The sequence below is a fragment of the Papaver somniferum genome, chromosome 3 (genome assembly GCF_003573695.1).
Source record: "Papaver somniferum cultivar HN1 chromosome 3, ASM357369v1, whole genome shotgun sequence".
Lineage (NCBI taxonomy): Eukaryota > Viridiplantae > Streptophyta > Magnoliopsida > Ranunculales > Papaveraceae > Papaver > Papaver somniferum.
In genome coordinates, this window is record NC_039360.1 from 217,447,366 (window position 1) to 217,473,226 (window position 25,861).

The 25,861-nt window shown below is 41.3% G+C and overlaps 3 protein-coding genes across 3 annotated transcripts; 2 read left to right on the forward strand and 1 right to left on the reverse strand.

Moving 5' to 3' along the window:
- The first annotated feature begins 12,162 nt into the window (after window positions 1–12,162).
- Window positions 12,163–13,648, forward strand: LOC113360662. The gene is made up of 3 exons (XM_026604147.1): window positions 12,163–12,281; window positions 13,029–13,524; window positions 13,607–13,648. Exons 2-3 carry the CDS (start codon window positions 13,075–13,077, stop codon window positions 13,646–13,648), a joined length of 492 nt encoding a protein of 163 aa, XP_026459932.1. The 5' UTR covers window positions 12,163–12,281; window positions 13,029–13,074.
- Window positions 13,581–16,274, forward strand: LOC113362116. The gene is made up of 2 exons (XM_026605102.1): window positions 13,581–15,372; window positions 15,513–16,274. Exon 1 carries the CDS (start codon window positions 13,682–13,684, stop codon window positions 15,122–15,124), a length of 1,443 nt encoding a protein of 480 aa, XP_026460887.1. The 5' UTR covers window positions 13,581–13,681; the 3' UTR covers window positions 15,125–15,372; window positions 15,513–16,274.
- Window positions 16,275–16,506: 232 nt separating this feature from the next.
- LOC113358667 (probable RNA 3'-terminal phosphate cyclase-like protein) lies at window positions 16,507–19,391 on the reverse strand. Its single transcript, XM_026602283.1, has 6 exons — window positions 19,141–19,391; window positions 18,910–19,062; window positions 18,199–18,380; window positions 17,925–18,100; window positions 17,592–17,799; window positions 16,507–16,937 (listed from the first exon to the last, which is right to left on the reverse strand). The coding sequence occupies exons 1-6, from the start codon at window positions 19,337–19,339 to the stop codon at window positions 16,728–16,730; spliced, it is 1,128 nt and encodes a 375-aa protein (XP_026458068.1). The 5' UTR covers window positions 19,340–19,391; the 3' UTR covers window positions 16,507–16,727.
- Window positions 19,392–25,861: the final 6,470 nt, after the last annotated feature.

The window sequence follows — 25,861 nt, forward strand, 5'->3', positions numbered from 1 at the left end:
CCGCACCTCCGCGCCAAGGCATGCCTACCATGCCAGCCGCACCACTGCGCCAATGGCATGCCATGCCAGCGGCACCTACGCGCCAAGGCATGCCAACCATGCCAGCCGCACCTCCGCGCCAAGGCATGCCAACCATGCCAGCCGCACCACATGTGCCAATGGCATGTCAACCACCTTGCTGCGCCATACCATGCCGGCCTTCCCTACCAAAACGAAGGCGTGCGATGATCAACGGCCACCCTTCCATCTTAGATGCAAATCTTAGCCGTCCAAGGTCGCCAAACAAAGCATGGTAACCTTTGGCCCAAATCCTAGTTTTGGCCATGCCAAACCGCGCCAAGGCATGCCATGCCACATGTGCCAATGGCATGCCAACCACCTTGCCGCGCCATACCATGCCGGCCTTCCCTATGCGGCTACGAAAACGAAGGCGTGCGATAATCAACGGCCACCCTTCCATCTTAGATGCAAATCTTAGCCATCCAAGGTCGCCAAACAACGCATGGTAACCTTTGGCCCAACGCCAAAACCCTAGTTTTGCCGCGCCTAAACCATGCCAAGGCATGCCGACCATGCCACATATGCCAATGGCATGCCGCGCCATCCACCTTGACGCGCCTAAGCCATGCCATGCCGGCCTTCCCTTCACGGCTTCCAAAACAAAGGCGTGTGACAATCAACGGCCACCCTTCCATCTTAGATGCAAATATCAGCCGTCCAAGGTCACCAACCAACACATGGTAACCTTTGGCCCAACGCCAAAAACCTAGTTTTGGTCACGCCCAAACCGCGTCAAGGCATATCGGCCATGCCACATGTGCCAACGGCATACCATCCACCTTGCCGCGCCATACCATGCCGGCCTTCCCTATTCGGTTACCATAACAAAGGCGTGTGACAATCAACAACCACCCTTCCATTTTAGATACAAATCTCAGCCGTCCAAGGTCACCAACAAACACATGGTAACCTTTGGCCCAACGCCAAAACCCTAGTTTGGGTCACGCCCAAACCGTGTCGAGGCATGTCGTCCATGCCACATGTGTCAATGGCATGCCAGCCACTTTGCCGCGCCATACCATGCCGGCCTTCCTTATGCGGTTACCAAAACAAAGGCTGTCGACGATCAACGGCCATCCTTCCATCTAAGATGCAAATCTTAGCCGTCCAAGGTCGCCAACCAACGCATGGTAACCTTTGGCCCAACGCCAAAACCTTTGTTTTGGCCACGCCCAAACCGCGCCAAGGCATGCCAGCCATGCCACATGTGCCAATGGCATGCCAACCACCTTGCCACGCCATACCATGTCGGCCTTCCCTATGCGGCTACCAAAATAAAGGCGAAGATCAACGGCCACTTTTCCATCTAAGATGCAGATCTTAGACGTCCAAGGTTACCAGCTAACGCATGGCAACCTTTGGCCCGACCCCAAGCCCTAATTTTCTCGGGCCCAAACAAAGCAAAAATCCTAACTTTTGGACGTGCCTAAACTAGGCCATATTAAAGCCGTAACGGCCATGCTTTCATGCCACTGGCTACCAAACGAAGGGTTACAATAATTAACGGCTACCCTTCCTCTCAAGATGGAAAATCTCGACCGAAGGTCACCACCGAGCCGGCAAGTCTCCCAATCTCAACTTGCCGAACAACAACATGCTACATGTTTTCCACGAAAACACTCGAGACATCAACACATGTCACTAATTGGGGATTCTCATTGGGTATTGGTTTGGCGATTTAAAGTGTGCGGCGTACACCACGCCCGTTATAAGATAGTGTCATAAGGATGAGGCGGTTAGTAAATACAGGGAGTAATGGTGAAACACTTTCTTTTACGGAACATCAATTACAGGCGTTACCGGTTACCACCTCCTCTCATTTACTCATCCTTTTTCCATTTCTTACGAGACCTGAGTACGTTTCACTTCGACTTGTATAAATAGGTATTACCTATTTCCACCAAACAACAAGTTCAGGTCAGGAGGATACAACACTCAGAAAATATTTGCTAGCTTTCTATCTGTTAGCTTCCCACTTTCTGATGCAAGTCACAAAACAAATACTACTTCAGGATCAACTATTCTGGTCTCAACACTCTCTTCGCTTCCCTCTCCAAAACCAACCCTTCTCCTCCTCTTTGTGCCAATGGAATGCCCCGCCATCCACCTTGTCGTGCCTAAGCCATGCCAAACCGCGCCAAGGCATGCCATGCCACATGTTCCAATGGCATGCCAACCACCTTGCCGCGCCATACCATGCCGGCCTTCCCTATGCGGCTACATAAACGAAGGCGCGCAATGATCAACGGCCACCCTTCCATCTTAGATGCAAATCTTAGCCGTCCAAGGTCGCCAAACAACGCATGGTAACCTTTGGCCCAACGCCAAAACCCTAGTTCGGTCGCGCCTAAACCACGCCAAGGCATGCCGACCATGCCACATGTGCCAATGGCATGCCGCGCCATCCACCTTGCCGCGCCTAAGACATGCCATGCCGGCCTTCCTTTAACTGCTGCCAAAATGATGGCGTGCGACAATCAACGGCCACCCTTCCATCTTAGATGCAAATCTCAGTCGTCCAAGGTCACCAACCAACGCACGGTAATCTTTGGACCAACGCTAAAACCCTAGTTTGGCCGCGCCTAAACCACGCCAAGGCATGCCGACCATGCCACATGTGCCAATGGAATGTCGCGCCATCCACCTTGTCGCGCCTAAGCCATGTCGGCCTTTCCTTCACGGCTTCCAAAATGAAGGCGTGCGACACTCAACGACCACCATTCCATCTTAGATGCAAATCTCAGCCATCCAAGGTCACCAACCAACACATGGTAACCTTTGGCCCAACGCCAAAACCCTAGTTTTGGTCACACCCAAACCGCGCCAAGGCATACCGGCCATGACACATGTGCCAATGGTATGCCAGCCACCTTGTCGCGCCATACCATGCCGTCCTTCCCTATGCGGCTACCAAAAAAAAGACGTGCGACAATCAACGACCACCCTTCCATCTTAGATGCAAATCTCAGCCGTCCAAGGTCACCAACCAACACATGGTAACCTTTGGCCCAATGCCAAAACCCTAGTTTTGGTTACGCCGAAACCACGCCAAGGCATACCATCCATGCCACATGTGCCAATGGCATGCCAGCCACCTTGTCGCGCCATACCATGTTGGCCTTCCCTATGCGGTTACCAAAATAAAGGATTGCGAAGATCAACGGCCACTTTTCCATATAAGATGCAGATCTTAGCCGTCCAAGGTTACCAGCTAATGCATGGAAACCTTTGGCCCGACGCCAAGTCCTAATTTGGTCGCGCCCAAATAAAGCCAAAACCCTAAATTTTGGCCGTGCCTAAACTAGGCCATATTAAAGTTGTACCAGCCATGCTTTCATGCCACTGGCTACCAAACGAAGGGTTACAAGAATCAACGGATACCCTTCCTCTCAAGATGCAAAATCTCGACCGTCGAAGGTCACCACGAGCCAGCAAGTCTCCCAAGCTCAACTTGCCGAACAACAACATGCTACATGTTTTCTAAGAAAACACTCGAGACATCAACACATGTCAAAAACTGGGGGATGCTCATTGGATATTGGTTTGGCGGTTTACATCGTGCGACGTACACTACGCCCGTTATAAGACAGTGTCATAAGGATGAGGTGGTTAGTAAATACAGGGAGTAATGGTGAAATGCTTTCTTTTATGGAACATCAATTCGGGCGTTACCGGTTACCACCTCTTCCCATTTACTCATCCGTTTTCCATTTCTTACGAGACCAGAGTACGTTTCACTTCGACTTGTATAAATAAGTCTTACCTATTTCCACTGAACAACAAGTTCAGTTCAGGAGGATACAACACTCAGAAAATATTTGCTAGCTTTCCATCTGTTATCTTCCACTTTCTGATACAAGCCGTGAAACAACTATTCTGGTCTCAACATTCTCTTCGCTTCCCTCCCCAATACCAACCCTTCTCCTTCACTTTGTGACCGAAGCAGGTCTGGAACGACCATTTGTTGGTTTAGGCCGGATTTGTACAGATTGATCTCTCGAATCTAAAGTACTCCCTTGCAGTACATTGTTTAGGGTTTAAACTCGTTTCTCACCCACACACCCGAAATTACCAAAATCAGCAGAAATCGTTTTCACCCTCAAACAATTGGCGACCACAGTGGGAGATTGATCTTTCAGTTACAATGTCAACTTTCAATACTCGATCTCCTATTTCGACCCAGACGTCAGGACGGTAGAATCCAAACGACCTGCCCAGGGATCTACAGCTCAGTTACCAGACGGCCCGGTTACCAGTCATGACACGACAAGGGATGATTGGGGACTTTCCAAAGTCACAGCGGTACTTCCCACAAAACTCGATCTTACACCCGGGAGATTCCTTTTCATCAGGAGATCCGAAAAACCGAGTAAGTCTTGCTAGACAATATACATGGTCTACTACTTCAAATTTTCACAGGGGAGATAAAAAACCGACATCCATATTTTTCCCGTGTTTCATGCTTTCTACTGTCCACAACATTCACAATTCCATGACTTCCCTGGGGTACTCATGCCACTTATATTCATAACCAAAAACATCAATATTCTAAAACAGTTCATTCCAAATAATAATCCAAAACCCTTAGAGGTAATACTTGTCTATCAACCCAAAAATCCAGAACATCAAAACCATAAACCAAGCTCTTTGTTTGCCTTTCAAAAAAAAAAACAGTCACCTACCCTACACTTTGCATAATAATGATTACTCGTCACTATTCATGAGGTAGCCGACGTTACTACGGTGATATTCGAAGAGGAATTTTTTATGACGAAGTGTTTCTACAAGTTTATGAAAGGCATACCCACGTCTAGGGTTTACACCATTTCATAAGAACAATTTTTCTACAGATTTATGGAAGTCATACCTATGGTTAGGCTTTGCACCAACACAAGAAAGCAAGAAAACAAATTGAAAGAGAAACGCTGGAGTACATAGATGGAATATGCTTGCCCACTTTATTGCTACCGCGCTACCACTAACACCAGGACGTGAGAACAAAGATACGAGCTAAAAAGGAGAGCCAACCCTCTTTCATACGCATAACACTTTTGGAATTTGAATAAGGAAATGATTTCCCATTTGAGCTACGTATGGAAAGAGGCAACTGGGCCCGTAAGAACAAGTATGCGCCACGCCAATCCAGCGCCGTGCAAAGCCAACAGTCTGCGCCATACCACATCCAAGCCAGCGTCCATGCCAAGCCAGCATCCACGCCAAGCCAACGCCCATTCCAAGACGATCCAGCGCTAACAACTTGCATCTTTCCGGCGCCAGCAGCTTGCATCCTTCCAGCGCTAACAGTTTGCATCTTTACAGCAGCTTGCATCTTTCCAGCGCCACCAGCTTGCATCCTTTCCAGCGCTAACAACTTGCATCTTTACAGCAGCTTGCATCTTCCCTGTGCCAACAACTTGCATCCTTCCAGCGTTGCTCTTGAACTCCCAGTAGAAGGGAATCAACAATCTAATTTCATTACACAAAAATATCAGGAACGACTTCTCCAAAATCGAAGCAAAGAAAAATCAGCAACCCCCCTGAGTTCACAAAGACTCTTTTCCCTGTCAGGAGATGCATGATTTCTGGGGACTTTGCCTGCAAAATCGTGCAGTCTATGATGAAACATTTATGTGCGATTCTATATTTCCCCAAGGAGCAACGTCAAGGCATATTGCAGCCCTCAACCGCACTGCATCAGGGAAGCAGCTGTTTCCAACCAGAGAAGTTTTTCCCACACCCCAACCTCTTTTGGAAAGCACGATTGATAGATGGAACTGGGGACTCCTAACCATTGTTCGCTTGAAGGGTGTCCAGTTTGAAAGCACACTGATTAACGCAACCGCTCAGCTTCAACATCCTCCAGCAGCGACTCCGCTTCAACGATCACTGCGACAGCCGCTCCTCTTCAACGCTCGCTCCAGCAGCCGCTCCGTTTCAGCATTCTCTCCATAATCTTTTCCAGGATCCGAAGACGAGGCTTCAGCATTCGTCTTCTTAAGTTTCAATATCTTCTCCAATAGTCGAAGCTTCTTCAACGATGCTTCTTCCTGCAAAGGGTCATACCACCACGCTCCCCATGTCAAGGATCATGATCACAGCCAACCAATCTTCGTAGTCATGGACAGTTTACTCGCTTACGCATCCAGCCAATCCTTTTACTTCCACGGATGCCCGTAGAACTCCATCCAATCCTTTTACTTCCACGGTTTCCCATACAATTCCAGCCAACCTAATTTGTTACCACGACAATGTAGTCTCTTCTGATTACATCTGCTACCAAGAATTTTTTCCGCTCATTTTTTGATACCATCCAGAGCTTCACCACATCAGAAATCATTACAAAGATGGAAACATGTAAACCATACTTGAGGACTGAGGATATGCACGAAATCCCTTCACTATCAAATCTCAAAAGACACAGTCAACCAAAAGTCCATAGCCGTAACAAGGTCATCTACTCTTCAAGGGTGCAACGCAAGAATATCATCACCTCTTTGTCTAGAAGACGCCTTCAACACTTTACGAAGCCGCGGAGGATCCCAAGCCTGCTCAGAGGATTACAACTTCAGAAACTGAAGAAAAATGCGACTGGGGACTTCACTTCGCAGTCCATTGACGACCATCAAAGACTCATGAGATAACTCCAGAGACGCGGCTGAAACATTTTCTTGAAGAAACAGAGAGAGCCGTGATAAACAACATAACTCCCTCATTCCTACATCTTCGCTATCCAGAATATTTCATCTATGCGATATCCTGAGCATCCCAGCGTCACATCCATAAGAGTACGATAAGCTTGTATCAAATCACGTGGACGCGGATTCAAGGCGATGCAATGAAAATAGGATACACATGGGGACTACCAACATGAGACGCTTTCATTCCCCTCAGCCAGGTTATTTCTGATTTCAACATCATCACTGTCTAAGTTTCACAAGCCGTAGGAATTTCTCAACACGAAGCCGTACATGTACACCGAAGACTTCAAGAGCACGCAACAAAGATACATTCACATATTCATCCATGCCATTGGATCAAACCGAAGTATAACTGGAGACTTCTTACCACATCTCATTTCATACGATATTCCAAGATTCATAAGATGGTTCGAAGGATGTCGCTTGGAATAAAGTCATGGAAGACCTGATAGCAGCACATCGGCAACGGAACGTCTCCCTATTTCATCCGGGGGTGCCAGAATTTTTCGACCATACAAGTATTCACAGCACATCATCATCACGATCAAAAGGTCCAGGCACTGAAAAACCTAAAGCCGGGGATGGACCGACACCGCAACCACAATCTCCAAGATTAACCCTGACATGATCGTTGCCGACCATATATTCAATCCATCCGTCCCAATAACGCAATGGAGTTTGGTAAATTTTGGAATCCACTGGAGAGACACTGCAGACGAAAGCGCGGATACAAACGAGCAACAGAAAACAGAAGAAGGTCAATACCTCTTTTCATACGGACGGAGTTTCTAGAGTTTTGCATAGAATAAAGTTCCCTTCTTTCTCCATGAACGGGAACAGATGACTCGGCGCGACTGTGATACCCTGGGCCCGCAACATCCCTCCTGAATTCTTCATGAGTTTCACTGTCGGTCCGTTTTCACCTCCTAAACAAGCTCAAAACCTAAATAATCTCGCGAAGGGATATAGGAAATTCTTTTCCGGACATATGGAGGGGCGGACCGTCAAAATCCGAGTTCGTACGAGAATTCTACAACGATTTTAGTAAGGAGCGCTAATTAGGGTTTCGGCATCCCAAACCCTGATTTCGACAAAGTTGCCAGGCGCCATCACTACCATTTGATAACTGAAGTTCCAGCGTCATCACCATCGTTTGGTAGCCGAAGTTCTGAAACCATTTTACACCATTCTGCGGACTGAAGACAGTTTTCACCATTTCGCTGACCGAAGCCAGTTTCCTCCCATTCCAAGCCGACCAACGCCTGCTGCTCCCATTCCAAGCCGACAATCTACATCTCACCACTTCACGGTCTAGCCAGTAACACCATAAGTAGAATCTATGCAAGGCCGCCAACACGAGAATCACGAACTCTCCTTACCTCTCGAAAAAGGTTAGTCGGGTCTTCTTGACCTTCTTTTCACAACTTGGTATTTCGATTTTATCCTCGTCTGTCACCATCTTATGCTTACCTCGCAACAATGCTCCTGTTTAGAGCTAAGCAGGGGATTTAATGTTGATGGTGGTTTTTAGCTTAGGGTCAAAATCGTAAAACTGTACATCTGACATGACGTCACTATGACCATTAGCACATTTATTGAATCAATCAGCATGCCTACGTAAGAATTACCGGGGTACCCTTTTTTTTTACATGGGTCATGTTCCACGGCAGAACCCTTAACACTGACTGACATCATTTATGCCAAACCCTAATTCTCATGCTACCGCGCCAAGGCATGCCAACCATGCCAGCCGCACCTCCGCGCCACAGCATGCCAACCATGCCAGCCGCACCACTACGCCAATGGCATGCCATGCCATCCGCACCTCCGTTCCAAGGCATGCCAACCATGCCATCCGCACCACATGTGCCTATGGCATGCCAACCATATTGCTGCACCATACCATGCCGGCCTTCCCTATGCGGATACCAAAACGCGATAATCAACGGCCACCCTTCCATCTTAGATGCAAATCTTAGCCGTCCAAGGTCGTCAAACATCGCATGGTAACCTTTGGCCCAAACCCTAGTTTTGGCCACACCAAACCGCGCCAAGGCATGCCATGCCACATGTGCCAATGGCATGCCAACCACCTTGCCGCGCCATACCTAGGGCTGCACAAAACCGAACCAGAACCGAAAACCGAAACCGAAGATTTTAAACCAAACCGAACCGAAACCATATTGTTATGGTTTATTAATGGTTGTCGGTTTCAGATAACCAAAAGTATTGGTTTCGGTTTAGGTTTTATCTTAAAACCGAACCAAAAACCAATTGGTTAACCGATTAGTAGTGACCATAGCAGAATGAATCTTTTCATACTGATGAATTGTAGTTAATGAATGGTTAGGACTCTTAGGAGGATTATTCGAGTTAAAGCCTTTTGTTGTCATTTTAGTTGCTCGTCATTTATGCCTATGATATGTTGCCAGTAAACTTTTCTGCCGCTTATAGTATTGGGTGTACTGTTTGTGTAAACTATAAAGCACTGGCACATTATTGCTTATAAATCATTCGGTTAACCAAAAATCGTATGGTTTTTAACAAAACCGAGTAGAAACCGAAACCAATGAAACCGAATATGCTATATGGTTTCATTGGTTTTCATTATTGGAAAACCGAGTACTTTGGTTTCGGTTTAGGTTTTGCCAAAAACCGATAAAAACCGAACCATGTGCAGCCCTAGCCATACCATGCCGGCCTTCCCTATGCGGCTACCAAAACGAAGGCGTGCGATGATCAACGGACACCCTTCCATCTTAGATGCAAATCTTAGCCGTCCAAGGTCTCCAAACAACGGATGGTAACCTTTGGCCCAACGCCAAAACCCTAGTTTGGCCGCGCCTAAACTACGCCAAGGCATGCCGACCATGCCACATGTGCCAATGGCATGCCGCGCCATCCACCTTGCCGCGCCTAACCCATGCCATGCCGGCCTTCCCTTCACGGCTGCCAAAACGAAGGCGTGGGACAATCAACGACCACCCTTCCATCTTAGATGAAAATCTCATCCGTCCAAGGTCACCAACCAACGCACGGTAACTTTTGACCCAACGCTAAAACCCTAGTTTGGCCGCGCCTAAACCACGCCAAGGCATGCCGACCATGCCACATGTGCCAATGGCATGCCGCGCCATCCACCTTGCCGCGCCTAACCCATGTCATGCTGGCCTTCCCTTCACGGCTGCAAAAACGAAGGCTTGCGACAATCAACAACCACCCTTCCATCTTAGATGCAAATCTCAGCCGTCCAAGGTCACCAACCAACACATGGTAACCTTTGTCCCAACGCCAAAACCCTAGTTTTGGTCACGCCCAAACCGCGCCAAGGCATACCGGCCATGCCACATGTGCCAATGGCATGCCAGCCACCTTGCCGCGCCATACCATGCCGGCCTTCCCTATGCGATTACTAAAACAAAGGCGTGCGGAAATCAACGGCCACCCTTCCATCTTAGATGCAAATCTCAGCCGTCCAAGGTCACCAACCAACACATGGTAACTTTTGGCCCAACGCCAAAACCCTAGTTTTGGTCACTCCCAAACCGCGCCAAGGCATGCCGGCCATGCCACATGTGCCAATGGCATGCTAGCCACCTTACCGCGCCATACCATGTCGGCCTACCCTATGTTGTTACCAAAACAAAGGCTGGAGACGATCAACGACCATCCTTCTATGTAAGATGCAAATCTAAGCCGTCCAAGATCGCCAACCAACGCATGGTAACCTTTGGACCAATGCCAAAACCTTTGTTTTGGCCAGAACCAAGGCATGCCAGCCATGCCACATGTGCCAATGGCATGCCAACCACCTTGTTGCGCCATACCATGCCGGCCTTACCTATGCGTCTACCGAAACAAAGGCTTGCGAAGATCAACAGCCACTTTTCCATCTAAGATGCAGATCTTAGCCGCCCAAGGTTACCAGCTAACGCATGGCAACCTTTGGCCCGACGCCAAGCCCTAATTTGGCTGCGCCCAAACAATGCCAAAACCCTAACTTTTGGCCGCACCTAAACTAGGCCATATTAAAGCCGTACGGCCATGCTTTCATGCCACTGACTACGAAACGAAGGGTTGCAATAATCAACGTCTACCCTTCCTTTCGAGATGCAAAATCTCGACCGTCGAAGGTCACCACCGAGCCAGCAAGTCTCCCAAGCTCAACTTGCCGAACAACAACATGCTACATGTTTTCCACGAAAACACTCGAGACATCAACACATGTCACAAACTGGGGGATGCTCATTGGGTATTGGTTTGACAGTTTACAGCGTGCGGTGTACACTAAGCTCGTTATAAGACAGTGTCTTAAGGATGAGGCGGTTAGTAAATACAAGGAGTAATGGTAAACTTTCTTTTATGGAACATCAATTCCAGGCGCTACCGGTTACCACCTCCTCCCATTTACTCATCCGTTTTCCATTTCTTACGAGACCAGAGTACGTTTCACTTCGACTTGTATACATAGGTCTTACCTATTTCCACCGAACAACAAGTTCAGGTCAGGAGGATACAACACTCAGAAAATATTTGCTAGATTTCCATCTGTTAGCTTCCCACTTTCTGATACAAGTCGTGAAACAACTACTCTTCCAGAATCAACTATTATGGTCTCAACATTCTCTTCGCTTCCCTCCCCAAAACCAACCCTTCTCCTTCACTTTGTGACCGAAGCAAGTCTGGAACAGCCATTTCTTGGTTTAGGACGGATTTGTACAGATTGATATCTCGAATCTAAAGTACTCCCTTGCAGTACATTGTTTAGGGTTTAAACTCGTTTCTCACCCACACACCTGAAATTACCAAAATCAGCAGAAATCGTTTTCACCCTCAAACTTTGAGATAAAATAGGATGGAGTGAGATAAAATATGATGAAGTGAGATAAAATAAGGTTAAAAGTAGTAAAATAATCAGGGATTGTACTTGGCGTCAATCCAAGTGTCTCTGGCGTTTTTTGCATGAACGGGCGTAATTTCTTCTGACGCCAGCTATTGGTAGAAATATCGCCCGTCGTTATCACAGACGCGCGTTGGATGTTCCGACTCGATGTTCAAATCAACAGATTTGTTGATTTGAACATCCATTTTTCATGTTTGTTCATTCCATAGTGGGAGCAAAATAAACAAATTCCAAGTCCGTTCTTTCCATAGGAATTGCCCTAACAAATTAACAATTTGGAATTGGAAACAAAAGGACAGATGTATTGCGGTAAAACTGATAAGGGACCCATTTCATTACCGTAGAAACAAAACGACGGATGAGAATTTCGTTTTCTGAATTTCAGTTTGACAACAGCAGGGCAGACGTACAGTCTGATAAAGTGAGACTCAGACCGCCTCTATTCCTTCCTCCTTTCTCATTTTTCAGTGAAATCATTTTCTAATTCTTTCATCACCTCATGTCACCCCATTTGTTTGCTGTTGTTTAACAAAATCAAGACTAGATTTTTACAGCATCATCAAACACTCTCCCCAAAGTTCTCCTCCTCTTTTACCATCCAAACAAAATTGTTGTTCCAAGTGAGTAACTTGACCCTTTGTGTTGTTTTTTCATGGTGTAGTAAAACATGTCACTGTTTCTTCTTCTGATTTCCTTCAAGTTTATTGCCTCTTGATCTTGAGTAATGGGTTTCTTTTTTTTTTTTTGCTCATAACACTAGCCCTCATGGGTTATAACTCAACATGCAGTAATTTTAATGGTTGCCGAGAAAGAAATTTGTTGGATGTTAGGTTCATAAATCATGATCAAAGTTTCTTCTTGCCTTATTTAGTTAGTGGGTTTAAGCTTTTTTACTTCTTCTGGCCTTATTTTGTTTCTATATCTGGATGTATCTCTAGGATTTTTCTTTAATTCGAATGTTTGAGTTGTTCTAATTGAAACCCTTGTTCATCTTTAGTTGTCAATTAATGAAGCTTTAGTTGAGATTTCCATGACATGAGTTCTTCATTCTGGTTGGATTAATGTACAATTTTGCTCTTCTTTTCTATTGCATGCTCATTTCTATGGACTAGTATCAATTCTTGTTAGATTAATGTACAATCTGGATGGCTGCTGAGCACCCTTAATCGTAACTATCATAGATTCATGCAACATTTTCTTGTTTAGGATTATGGTGGTTGAGATTTGTTTACATAAGCAATTGTTCGTTATACTTGTACATTTGTTCTTATATATACACAGAACAAATGATTTTGTCAATAATATAGAGCATATATATACACAGAACTCTAATGATTTTGCGTTTTTACTGAATTATGGTGTTGCAGAATTGAAAAGATAAGTTTGCCAGAAAGAGATTTTCGATTTAAAGCAATGGCAACGAATGAAGCGAACGTGTGCATTCTTGATCGTAGTACAATTATGGCACCTTGTGTTAACATCCCAGAGGATGTGAAGGTACAAAGTGGAAGCAGTTTGTCCAGAACAAAGACAGCATATGTGAACAATTCTAGACAAGGTAAGAACGATGCTGTTGTAGGTTTTCATGATCATGGTGCACTTGTAGATGACGTCAAAAAGCGAGTTAGGTGCAATTATTGTGGAAAAGAAATAGATAGTTACTATCTTCTTAAGTATCACTTAGGAGGAATGCATGAATCTGTAGTACCTTGTGTTAAAGTTCCAGAGGATGTTAAGTTACAAATGAGGAACAGTTTGCCTAGAACAACGATAACACATGTGAACAATTCTGGACAAGGTAAGAATGCAGCTATTGTAGGTTCTCAGGATCATGGTTCATTTGTAGATGGCGTCAAAAAGCGAGTTAGGTGCAATTATTGTGGAAAAGAAATAGATACTTACTTTCTTCTTAAGTATCACTTAGGAGGACTGCATGAATATGTAGTGCCTTGTGTTAAAGTCCCAGAGGATTTTAAGTTACATATGAGGAACAGTTTGTTTCCAGAAACAAAGAAACCAGATGAACACAGGGAAGTTCTTCAATTGTCCGAATCTAGTTCTTCTTGGAAGAGGGATTCCAGCTCTGATGACTCGGCCCCTGATGAAGAGTATAGACATTCAAGATCATTGTACACTTCTTGATAAGAAAAAAGATTGGGTTAGGTGCAATTATTGCGCAAAGGAGATCTATAGTTATACTGTCCTTAAGCAACACTTAGGCGGAATACGTGGAACTATATCACCTTGCGTTGAAGTTCCAGAGGATATTAAGGTACAAATGAACAAATACAACCTACCCGCTTTGTTGCGGAAGAGGAAACCAAGTGTTATAATGGAGTACTCGGGATCAGAGCAAAAAGATGAGAAATTACAGGTTATGCCTAACCCCGAAAAGAAAAACAAAGTGAAGAATAAAGAAGACGCTGAAGATGACTCATCCAGGCAAACCCAGAGGTGTATCGGCAGATTCTTTATAGAAAATGGAATTGATTTTAGTGCTGCAAACTCATCTACCTTTGAGAAAATGATACATGCTTTGGTTGGAGGTGAATCCACGACATACAAGGTCCCTAGTTGTGATGATCTAAAAGGGTGGATCCTAGAGGGAGAACTGAAAGCAATGCGAGAGCATGTGCAGGAAGTTGTGTGTTCTTGGGGAAGCACAGGGTGCAGTATATTGCTGGATGGGTGGACCGATGAGAAAGGGCGGAATATGGTTAATTTTATAGTTGATAGCTCACAGGGTCCCATATTCTTGAAGTCTGCCGATTTCTCAGATTCCATTGGAGATGTAGATGCCATGATCTCATTGATAAGTGGAGTTATTGATGAGGTTGGAGTGCAGAATGTGGTTCAAATTGTCACATACACTACCCTGGGTTCAATGGAGGAAGTTGGTAAACAAATGACAGTGAAATATAAGAGTATATTTTGGACTTTTTGTGCATCTCACTGCATAGGCCTCATGTTGGAGAAGATAGGAATGTTGGCTACTGAGAGAGGAGTTCTCAGCAAAGCAAATGCCATTACTAAGTTCATTTACAGCCATGCCACAGTTTTGAAGCTCATGAGGAAACACACTCATGGGTTCGACCTGGTTAGTTCCTGCAGGATAAGATCAATGGTGCCTTTTTCAATATTGCAGATAATCAAGTCTCAAAAGAAGAATTTGAGGAAGATGTTTACTTCGCCAGAATGGAAGAACTTGACCTTGGCTTCAACAGCAGATGGAAGGATGGTGGCTGATTTGGTCACCGGGGAGCCATCTTTCTGGACTGAAGTCGATATGCTTTTGAAGGCAAGTATTCCACTTATAAATGCTCTGCATCTAATTAATGGAGGAGATAGTAGACCTCAGTTGGGCTACATATACGAGAAAATGGACCAGGTCAAGGAGGAAATAAAAAAGAAGTATGAAGGCAGGAAAACCAAATATGAGCCTTTTTGGACAGTTGTCGAATGAGATTTGGGATGACCAACTCCATAGCCCTATCCACGCAGCAGGCTACTATTTAAATCCGGGTCTCTTTTACTTTAAAGATTTCTATGCTGATAATGAGGTCAAGGCCGGACTTCTGTGCTGCATCGTGCGAATTGTGGAGGATGAACGTGAACAAGACTTGATAGCATCACAATTCGATAAGTATAGAAATGCTAGTGGAACTTTCGGCGATGGGGATGCTGTTGATCAAAGAGCAACGCTTGCTCCAGGTATGAAGAATATTCAATATTTACTCTAGTTTCCATCTTGTCAGTTACATTTATCTTGTTACAATATCTGGTTAGTTTTTTATTATCAACTATAGGCTGAATCTTTGATCCTGAATTGATGATTGCTATTCTGCTTTCAGCCCTGTATGGAGGCGAATACCCTGAATTACAACGATTTGCTATAAGAATTCTGTCTCAGACCTGTACTGGTGCCTTAAGATATGGTTTGAGAAGGAGTCTAACTGAGGAACTACATATGAAGGGAAGAAACTGTTTAGAGCAAAAACGGTTGGCTGAGCTGACTTTCGTTCACCATAACCTCCGGTTGCAAAATGTACTTGCTTCAAACTCAGATTACACTCACATATTTCTTGAACCTATCAGTCCAATGGATGAATGGATCGGAGGGTGTAGCAAGGAAGTGAAAGCAGCTGAACAAATTTGTAATGTCTGAAATAGCTGGATGTTCAGTAGATAATGACTGTAGTGATGTGAATACGTAAGTAGTCTTGTAGAGCTAGAGAATTTAATATTGTAGAGCCATGGAGCATGGCTTATTAACAGAGACTAAGAATGATACATTGCGATTTGGAGGTGGATAGGAAGACCATATGCATCAATCATGAACTCCTATTTCTTTGAATACAAAGAGTTACTGTTTCATGGAATGAAAACTCCAGAAATAGTACATAAAGCCAAGAAGGTGCCAGGTGGTAATTACAAAATGATGTGTGAATGGTGATTATTTCTGCATGTTACAAATTTAGATGTATGGTTAACTTATTTTGATCTCTTAATATGTCGATCAAAGATTTCTAATTTTACCCTGGAGGGGTTTTAGGTTAGGCAAATCTATTGTAGGGAGTATAAATATTGTAAATTAATGTTCTCAATTCTTTATATTTTGCTGCATTTTGTTTCTTTATCATTAAAAATGAACCTTATTGGATTATATTATCATCTTCGACATCTTTTCCTTCTTTTTTTGGTTAGTCTGAATGTTGCATTTCCGATCATCCACACTGGGATGGGAGCCATGTAGCACTTCTTGAATTCTTACAAGGAAACCGAAAAAAAGGTAACAGTTTGAATCCCCTGTGATGTCATTTGATGTTTGACTCGGGAAAACAGAGATGGTATCCCACAGCAACAAATCAAATCTAATGCTGCAACATATGTGAATCCCACACAGAATTAGTTAACATAAACAACATAACTATGAAATTTTAATACTGTTGTCCATCTACCAAGTGTTTTTCTTATAGCTTGTACAGTCTCGTTTGCATTACTTGTTGTGAGCCTGTCGAAACAAAGTTCACTATTCAAAAAAACCATCCCCTGACTAATAGTTGGTATCACGAGAACTTTCTTGAGAGATTTTTCAAACCACAGCCCACACACTTTAGTATGACAGTTTCTGTTGATGGATCAGGCGTAATAACAAACTTGACACCGAGGAAATCTCTGATATGTCTGAGTGTTTCTATAGCATAAGGTGAGAGCTTTCCAACACGAACCTTTGAAACATCTTGCGGGCATAAAGCGCAAAGAAGGAATAATAAACCCTGCAATCCAATATTATATATAGTCAATTTTATGCGCACAGTGGGGAGAAGGTAACATAACTAATAAAAAAAAGGAGTGCTGAGAGATGTATAAAGTTCGTAACATTCATCCATATCCCATACAACCCCATAAATTTTGCAATAATTCTCACCAATCATCATTACAAAAACTGATACCCCATGGTCCGTCAGTATGTCACTTAAGACTTACTTGAAATAACGCACACACACATAAACAAACATGGCAGTCATGGGCTGATGGGAGTAGAAAACAAGAAAATTCCTCAACAGCTAACCTAATTACCGCTTTTTACGATATCTAGCCCTTCCATACAGCAAATTATGCATTACCCAGACATGTAGGTGCTCAGATGTTCAACCCTCAGCAACTCAGGTGACTAAACAACATCATAGTACTGGCCTTCCTAATCAAGCTTTGTATCATCATTTATTTAAACGAAAAAGAAATAGGAATTCTGCAAATGCAGACTAAAGCATGGACTGTTTTAGGGTTTCATGTAGGTTAATGGGTATCAGATGTTTTAGGGTTTCATGTCATCAAAAAGTTAATGTGTTGATAAGGTACGAAATCATAATAACAAATAAGTGAATAACGGAAAAGGTGTCACACAAAATTACAGCTCAGTTACAAACCTGATGTGTTGAGTCCACCACTCCTCCTTGTTCAATCTCTCCTAGAAGCATAGAAGCAGCTTGTTCACCAATCTCTTCAGGCGGCATCAGCTCCTTCCTCTCATCATCCTCATCATCCTCCCCTCTTGCATAGCTAACTGCAGTATCAGTAGAGATGAAACACCCTGATGTGGTCTCAGCGACCAATGAAATACCAAAGCCAGGAGATCTGCAACAGAACCAATGAAACATGTGAATTATATTTCAATTTCTTGGAAAATAATATCAGCTAGTATCTTGCAAAATATAAAAACATATTTCTGCATAGAAACACTCGTGTAAAAAAGCACATACTTCCCAGCTTTATCTCCAGCTTTATGATCTGTAAATATATGAACATCAGGAAGTAGGCGATTGAAGATTCCACGAGCAGCATGAATCATCATGTTTTCAAACTGAGAAGACACTCTGGTGGAGAAAGTTGTTCCTCTGATTCTTTTAACCATTCCTTCATCAATCCATGTAACTGCCTATATAAAAGAGCACCTATACCAAGTTAACCCTAAGCAGCATGATAATGTACGTAAAGCTCCCTATTGTTCTATTCCTAATTACACAAGATACTTACTGATAAGCTACTTTCAACCATCGGAACTTTCAAAATTACTTCACCACCACCCAATGGTGGAGCTCCACGGTTCACTATTTTCAGATCCACTCCTTCTGAATCAATCCCAAAGCGTTTCACAATATTCAATGTAGTCGACCGGAAAGTATCAACAGTTGGATCCTTCGCATCGTTAGTGATTCCTGATGAAAGCATCTCCTACATGTCAGTAACAACACTAACAAATGAATGTTCTTCTATCATTGGACTCCAAAGGGCTTTAACCTTTACTGTATCCCAGCACATCTAGTCATGCGTCTTTGATCATCACAACACCTACTTGAAAGGCAGATATGAATGACGAGTACAACCATGCAATTGTATAACAGACTAGAATCTAAAATTGACATCGTCTGTGAGGAAAGGCGCGCAGGAAACCGATTAGTTAAAAAGACCTAAATGTTTCTTCTTCTTCTTTTTTTTTTTTTTTTTTGATGGAAACGTAAATGAAACTCTTGGAATGAAACCGTGTGTATATACCAAAATAGACAATCCAAAATCCTCCTTACAGTAATGAAACCAAAACATAAGCAACTCACCTCTTCAATTTATTACCTTGAACTACAACAAGTTCCAATTTCAGAAAACTGTATTACACATGTTCTTAATCAACTAAGAGATGAAAACAACTATTACACCTAAAACTAAAAATAAGAAGTTGAAAATACCAACCTTTAAGCTTAATCTCAAGCGACTTCTTTCCAAATAAACCAAGAACAATCAACAGCTCAAGGAAATATCCGATTGATCTACTAAGACCACAATCAAACGCATCATGACGCTTTCCGCATATTAGTACTCCTGGGTTATACTTCAATTTAGTTCCTGCAACCAAAACCCTCATTAATCCAAAAACCAAAAACCCAGAAACCAAAATAAAAAGTTACAGACGAATTTGATTACCAGTTTCATTGATTACAACAGCGCCGCCATCAGATATCAACTCTATCAATCGAAGTAATTTGATTTCATGAGAACGTAGACCTGGCCATGTTTCATCAGCTCTGATTTCTTCAATTGAGATTGGAGTTCCTGATAGTGTTGACAACACAAGCCTTTGTCTGAAATGTCGACCTCCCTTCAGCTTCATGTACTTTACCATCTCCAAATCTCCCTTCTCCTGGTCCTCTCCAAGGTTTAGTTAGGGTTTTAGTTTTTCCCATCCCTTGAAGCCGTAGTAGGTTAATAAATTTTAAGTATATCCTGGTTTAGTCTCAGGTCCATTCTTTAAGAAACTTTAACTGGAGGTCCTAAATTTACAAGAAATTTATTTCAGGGTCCTGACACGTTGCAGGAAAAATACTCCATCCGTCTCAAGGAAAGTGATACTTTCACTTTTCAATTTGGCTTTTTTTTAAAGCCTATTCCTATGCACAAGCTTAAAAAATAATGTTTGACATACCAAGTGGCATGGCAAATTAGTTGCGCCATTGTGGAAAAATAACTAAGCGATAGAATCCCTAACGAGCGATATTGATAAAAACGCCAGTCATAAAGAGTATATCGCTGGATATGTTCATTATATCGCTCGCTCTAATGACTAGCGCCGACGTCTACTTCTTTCTCGCTCATAAATAGTTAATTTTCAAACTAATTTTTTACACCAAAATTTTCTCTATTTCTCTCTTGCTCAATCTAAATTATTTCAAAATTTATCTAATGGCAGAATTTCAAACCCGACTTGATTTGGCAACACAACTTGATTTTTCTGGAGTAGTGCTTCAAGATGCTGTTAAGAAGAGATGTGATAGTTATAAAGAATTAAAGTAGAAAGCAAAGAAGTCTTCAAGTTTTAGATATTAACCAACTCAAACCTGTAGCTAAGGCTTAGTCTTATGGCCTTCCAATCTAGCATCTAGATTGGAAGGCCACGTCAGCTAGAATAACCCCCTAAGTATTATGGCAATTCTAATCTACCAACTAAATGCGTTGAACCATTCTCTGTGGCCGCGTTGAATGGAACAACGCAACCAACTCAGCCATCGAATCAAAAAATAAATCAATCTCGCAGAACCATTCTGCGAAAAGTAAAATTTTGGTTGGTCTGAATGAAACAACGGAACTATCTCGCTACTAGTTGGAATCCGAGATATATCTGGAGACAGGAGTAGTGTTGAAGAATAGACAACGCTTTTTGTCTAATCTACAACGCTTTTTGTCTAATCTAGAAATCAAATCTAGCCCATAAGACTTAGCCTAAGAAAAAGCAAAGAAGAGTTCAAAGCAAGGAAAATCAAGGCAAAGCTAGTTTGAAGGCAAACAAGAAGATAAACAAAGGAAACTCCCTTCATGAGCGCATTGATTAGAAGTTATGTGAAATGAAGAAGATGAACAAGATGAAGAACATTTTCTTAGATTTTTATTTTTAAAATATGTATTTAAATTATTAGTGTCTAGTTTCATGTCATGTAAAATGACTACTAATGATTAGTTCAAAGTTTAATGAATTTGAAATTTGACTCGTATTGTTGAAAATTAATCTTATCATCTATTATTAATTCAGTCTTACATTTTAATTTATTAATTTAAACTAATAAAATAAGAAAAATATTAAAAATTAATACTTAGACTTAAGTTGACATTTAAGAAACTAAAACATAAATATTGGACTATATTTGGGAAACCCTCTTAAAATCTCAAAACAACTTTCAAATTACAAGTCTTTTCCGGTGATGTGACGAAATTCCGCATGACACCTTTATTCAAGGTCCATCATGGTTTCAATATTTCTCATGTTTCGACTCGCTTGCTGAAGTAAACCAACATATTTAATAATTTCTTCTTAATTACAGTGAAGCGATGACACAACCCGTTAATATCACGATTGTTTGGGTTCGTTGTTTGTTCTTGAAATTTCCCAAATACCCTTTCCCAAAAAGTTTGGGGTTGGAATGCATCTGTAATGATAGTCTCAGTAAAAAGAACATAATTCCTGCAAATACATTCATCTTCTGTAGTAATAAATTTGGGTAATCACCTTCTTATTGGGTTGGGTTGGTTAACAACTTCTTGATTTTCGGCAGCATGTTGGTTTCCTATGAACTCAGCCATGATGAAATTTTCATTGAGGTTCTTTGAAAAATAGGAAGAGTAATGAAAAGTACGGAAGATGTGTGAGATTGAAAATTGTAGAGAGAGATTTAGAAATTCTGGTGTGAGATGAAATGAATTTGAAATTGAGTACTTATAGGGGTGGGAATTCCTGACCGTTTCACTCAAAGTTCTACCAGAATATACTTTGTGAATCGAGCGACCATAATGAGTCAACTCAGTCACTAAAATTTTACGCTTTCCATGATCTTAAATCTCTTTTACTTCTGATATTTCTGCATTGTTGTTCTTCCTCTATCAGATTACATCTCATTTTATTAGATCTTTCATGTTTTGATTGAAATAATCTTCATTTTAGAGTTTCTTTTCTAAAATAATTTCTTTATAAGTCCTTTTGTTTACTTTTTTCATTTTAAATGTTTTGCTAATACAAACTCATTTATCTACATCATGTGTGTGCAGTTTGGATTATCCATGCCTTTGCCTTTATGTTTGTTGTTGTGATTATAGCGATTGCTGAGAAGTTTGCTAATCGTTTGAAAGGTGGAATCGTCTATGGAGGTATCAGTGTTTTGCAATGGATGAAGATGTCGGATCGGTATAACACTCCGGGTCAAGTATTCAATGAGGCCCTCCATCGAAGGAATTCTATTTTTTTTAAATTCCATAACTATAACTACAAATTGAAACAAAAAATTTGTTATCTTACTCTCATGTTTCAGAAATTTTCCTAAGTCATGTTTACACCCAGCGGAACAGGAGCTCCCATTCCCACAAGGATGCCAGTAATCATGTAGAAATCCAACGGAGTGATGGTTAACTTACGGTGTAGTAAGTGAAATGAATTAGTATCACCCCACCACTGCTCTACCACACTTAAAGCATTCTAACCATCATGGAACGGCTTCAAAGATTCAATAAATTCATATCAGCCGTTGTACAAGCTCACGTGCACCTTTGCATTTTCTCAACACCAACCACCACTCTGTTATGCCAGCGGTCCCCCCATGAAAACGGGCCCAAGTGTAGTTCTGTGAAAGCAATCAATGGCTGAGGATAATGATACTAAAAAAAACTCGTAAAAAGCAAAGAATGAGACTTCAATTAACTAGGAAACTTATTTGGTCCGAAAGGATTCTCGCGGAAACGTGGTTATCCACGTCATATAAAAATCCAACTTTTTGTCTTCTACGCATAGTGGGCAAAGTCAGAGGATCCGGAATGATGATAGTCGTCTGCCTAGATGACATATTGAAGGGAAAAAAAGCATTTCATACCTAAAGAAGGGTCTTCCTCCATATCTTATAAGGAAAGATAGGTAATTACTTCCTCAAGAAGTTTGAGAAAATATACTTTATCAAAATCGTTTTGTAAAAGAAAAAAAAAAGTCATATCTAAACAAAACGTGGCACGGAAGCCATGAAGAGGTAAATGAAACTGAGAAGCTCAGCCAGGGAAAACCCGGCCAACGTCAGGACTTTCTTCACCAACTTGTCAACCCACCTCTTTTTAGTAAATATCATGTATGAAATGGTGTTCACGACTTTGTTCGTTAACCGCAAACAGTTATTCTGAAAGACCGCAACTGTTGACACCCCAATTTCGTGCCCTCCGTAAAAGTATTGTTTTATACGCTTGGTAACCGGATACAAAATACGGCTGCAAAAATCCTTGTTTCGGCAGGATAGTGAAAAGGTAAAAAGCAAGAAACATTATTCGTTACCCACCAACACCCCATTTCATACCACATACCAACACATTACCCGATGAGAAAAATATATTCATTATATTTCCTCTCACTTTTTTATTTTAAATCAATGCGAAAAAGGGCGGGGGTACTTTTTCAAAAGAAAAGAAAAAATCTTTCTCCTTTCTCACCAAAAAAATTCTTTTAACTATATCCGTAGCCAAAATGAGGATGGAAATTAAAATAAAAAAATAACTATTATTTGCGGAATTCTTCCACTACATACCCATTTTCCATTGAGGCCCTTCCATTTCAAATCCAAAAAATTATATAAAAATCCCGCCAAAATCGTCACTTTTATAAAGGAAAATTAAAATGCTATAAATACAAGGGAAAAAGAAGAACATCAACAACATTTTCAAAACACAAAATCTTCACATTACAACATCGTTTTCTAGAGTACAACTATTCATTTCGAACCATATTCAAAGTTGGAAAAAAAAAGAGAAAAGAATGAGCGACAAAGTAAGCATGAGCGAAGAGAAAAAGTAATGAATTTCACTCCAATTTTGATCCTCAATTGTATGAACTTTCTCTGCATGTGCAAATTAAGTTATGAAGTGTTAGTTGATTGAAGCGTTAGTTGCAATTTAATTGGTATTGTCCTTCTATTTAAATCCCAAAATATTAATATTGTCTTTAAGTTTTTAAAAGATTAGTATTGAATTGTTGGTATTTTAATTACTTTTAAAATACTCGAGGAAGTAAGAAATGACGACAAAATCTTTTCAAGTTTTAATATCCTATTCCAGGTATAACAATTGTTTATCCCTTTGGTAAATTATGTAGTTATGCGGGAACTGGATGATTTTCCACTTATAATAACACCATGATTGCTATTACGTTATATAACAAGTTATTAATTATCTAAGTGGGGTAAATTTAAATTGTAGGTATAAAACGCAATTCCCTCCCACGTTAGACCCATTGTCAAGAATAATAATTGCAACACGAGTCTCCATTTTTACTGAGCTAATCAGCAGGTGAGTTGTTTAATTTTGAAGTCTCATCCAAAATTAAAATTTGAACACAAAGTTAATTTTAACTCTAAATAACGGACCTGTAGTTAGATTAAAATATTCAGTAAAAATCTATCATACATTGATTTATCCTCAAATCCCATGTAGTTTACAGATTAAATTTGGTGTTAAACAAATTACAAATTTAGATCAATAATTGCCCATAATTCTAAATATGTAAGCCTGTAGTCGAGATAGAGTATTAGGCGACACCCTTTCATGTTTAGAGTTAGCCATAAATTCTTTGCTATCACACAAGGAGCAGCTCTAAAATTTCCGGTCATTAAGTCTTCCGACATCCTAGACTTTAGATAATCCTTATGTTATTTAAACTAATTCTAATCCTTTATTGTCATGATAAACCTAGAGACGAACTAAACTCTTAAGTATTTTAAACATATTAGGAGTTGGCCAAAGATCCTTAGACATTCAAAATATTGAGGGTTGACAAAAACTTTTAATGTTTAAATCCACAGTCACAGCTTAACCAAGCTTCCAACTAAGCCTTTGTTTTACATAACTCATACAAAGAGCTAAATTCTCGATTACTCACAAATTCTAGATCCTTAATTGCAAGCCTGCATTGTAAGTTTTTGGTAAAATAAGTTATAAACATTCCCCATTTAATCATAAAGTAGAGGCCAATCTTATGATTGGGCGGTTGATGGGTGTCTAACACCTTCCCATCCCACACTATAATCTCTTTACCCAGACTCTCTGATAGCAGATCATGATTACGTATGTCATAATTAGATTTTATTTTCCCAAAAGAATTCAAACTAGTTAAAAAGTCCTGACTCCTCTTAGTTAGGTGGTGACTTCAGTACATCTCTCTTCTTTGCAGGGTTAACTCTTACTAACGAACCATTAAGAAGTTATCTTTGTCTGGCTTGTGCAATGAACATTCACAAATGGATGAGCACATAGACATCACCCCTCGACTATAACACACGCTAATAATAATAGAGGTCGGAGAGAAATAATGTTGTCAAACCACACTATGGACGCCCATTCGGTGGTTTCTGCGGTTTCTACAATAACAACAAGTACTTTCACACCAAGATAAATAGAAGGAGAATCAGAAACAACATTGATTCCATCAAGGACCATGATAACAACTGGTTGCAGATAAGAGAAGCAATTTCTAGTCATCTCACTCATCATTTCAAATCCATAAGTACCTTTGTGGTTCAAGAACTAGATGAATGTATGTATCTAGACTTGCCTACAATAGTCACTTCTGATGATAATGTGTTCCTTAGTAGAATTCCTTCATATGATGAAGTTCGTTCAACTCTTAAAAGCATGGAAAACTGGAGAACACCAGGACTAGAAGGTTTTCAAGAAGAATTCAGTGGAACATTAATGGGAGAAGATGTATGCAGGATGGTTACCAGATTCTTTCAAACCAAGCACATCTTCAAACAAATCAATAAAACCTACACCTCACTCATACCTAAAAAGAAAAAACCTATTTGTGCAGCTGATTACAGACCAATTGGTTTGCATAACACTTCTTACAAAATCATATCCAAGATACTTGTTAACAGAGTGAGCATCTAATTGAGAAAATTATCTCTCATTTTCAAGCTGAATATGTCTTTGGTAGGTTAATCAGTGAAAACACCATTATTGCTCAAGAAATAATACTCTATGAAGAAAAAGAAGAAGAATAAAAGTGAAATATGATGGATGGCTCTTAAACTAGACATGTCAAAGGCCTTTGACAGACTAGAATTTAACTTCTTAATAAATATACTCAATTTTTTTTTTGTTTTTGCAATGATTTATGTGATCTTATATTTTA

Coding starts and splice junctions, on each gene's coding strand:
- LOC113360662 (XM_026604147.1), top strand. CDS start 13,075: ATGGCAACGAATGAAGCGAACGTGTGCATTCTTGATCGTAGTACAATT. Junction 13,525..13,606: donor TAGATGGCGTCAAAAAGCGA/GTTAGGTGCAAT, acceptor ATGAATATGTAG/TGCCTTGTGTTAAAGTCCCA.
- LOC113362116 (XM_026605102.1), top strand. CDS start 13,682: ATGAACACAGGGAAGTTCTTCAATTGTCCGAATCTAGTTCTTCTTGGA.
- LOC113358667 (XM_026602283.1), bottom strand. CDS start 19,339: ATGGTAAAGTACATGAAGCTGAAGGGAGGTCGACATTTCAGACAAAGG. Junction 18,381..18,909: donor GCTTGAGATTAAGCTTAAAG/GTTGGTATTTTC, acceptor TGCTTTCATCAG/GAATCACTAACGATGCGAAG. Junction 17,800..17,924: donor GCTGGAGATAAAGCTGGGAA/GTATGTGCTTTT, acceptor GTTCTGTTGCAG/ATCTCCTGGCTTTGGTATTT.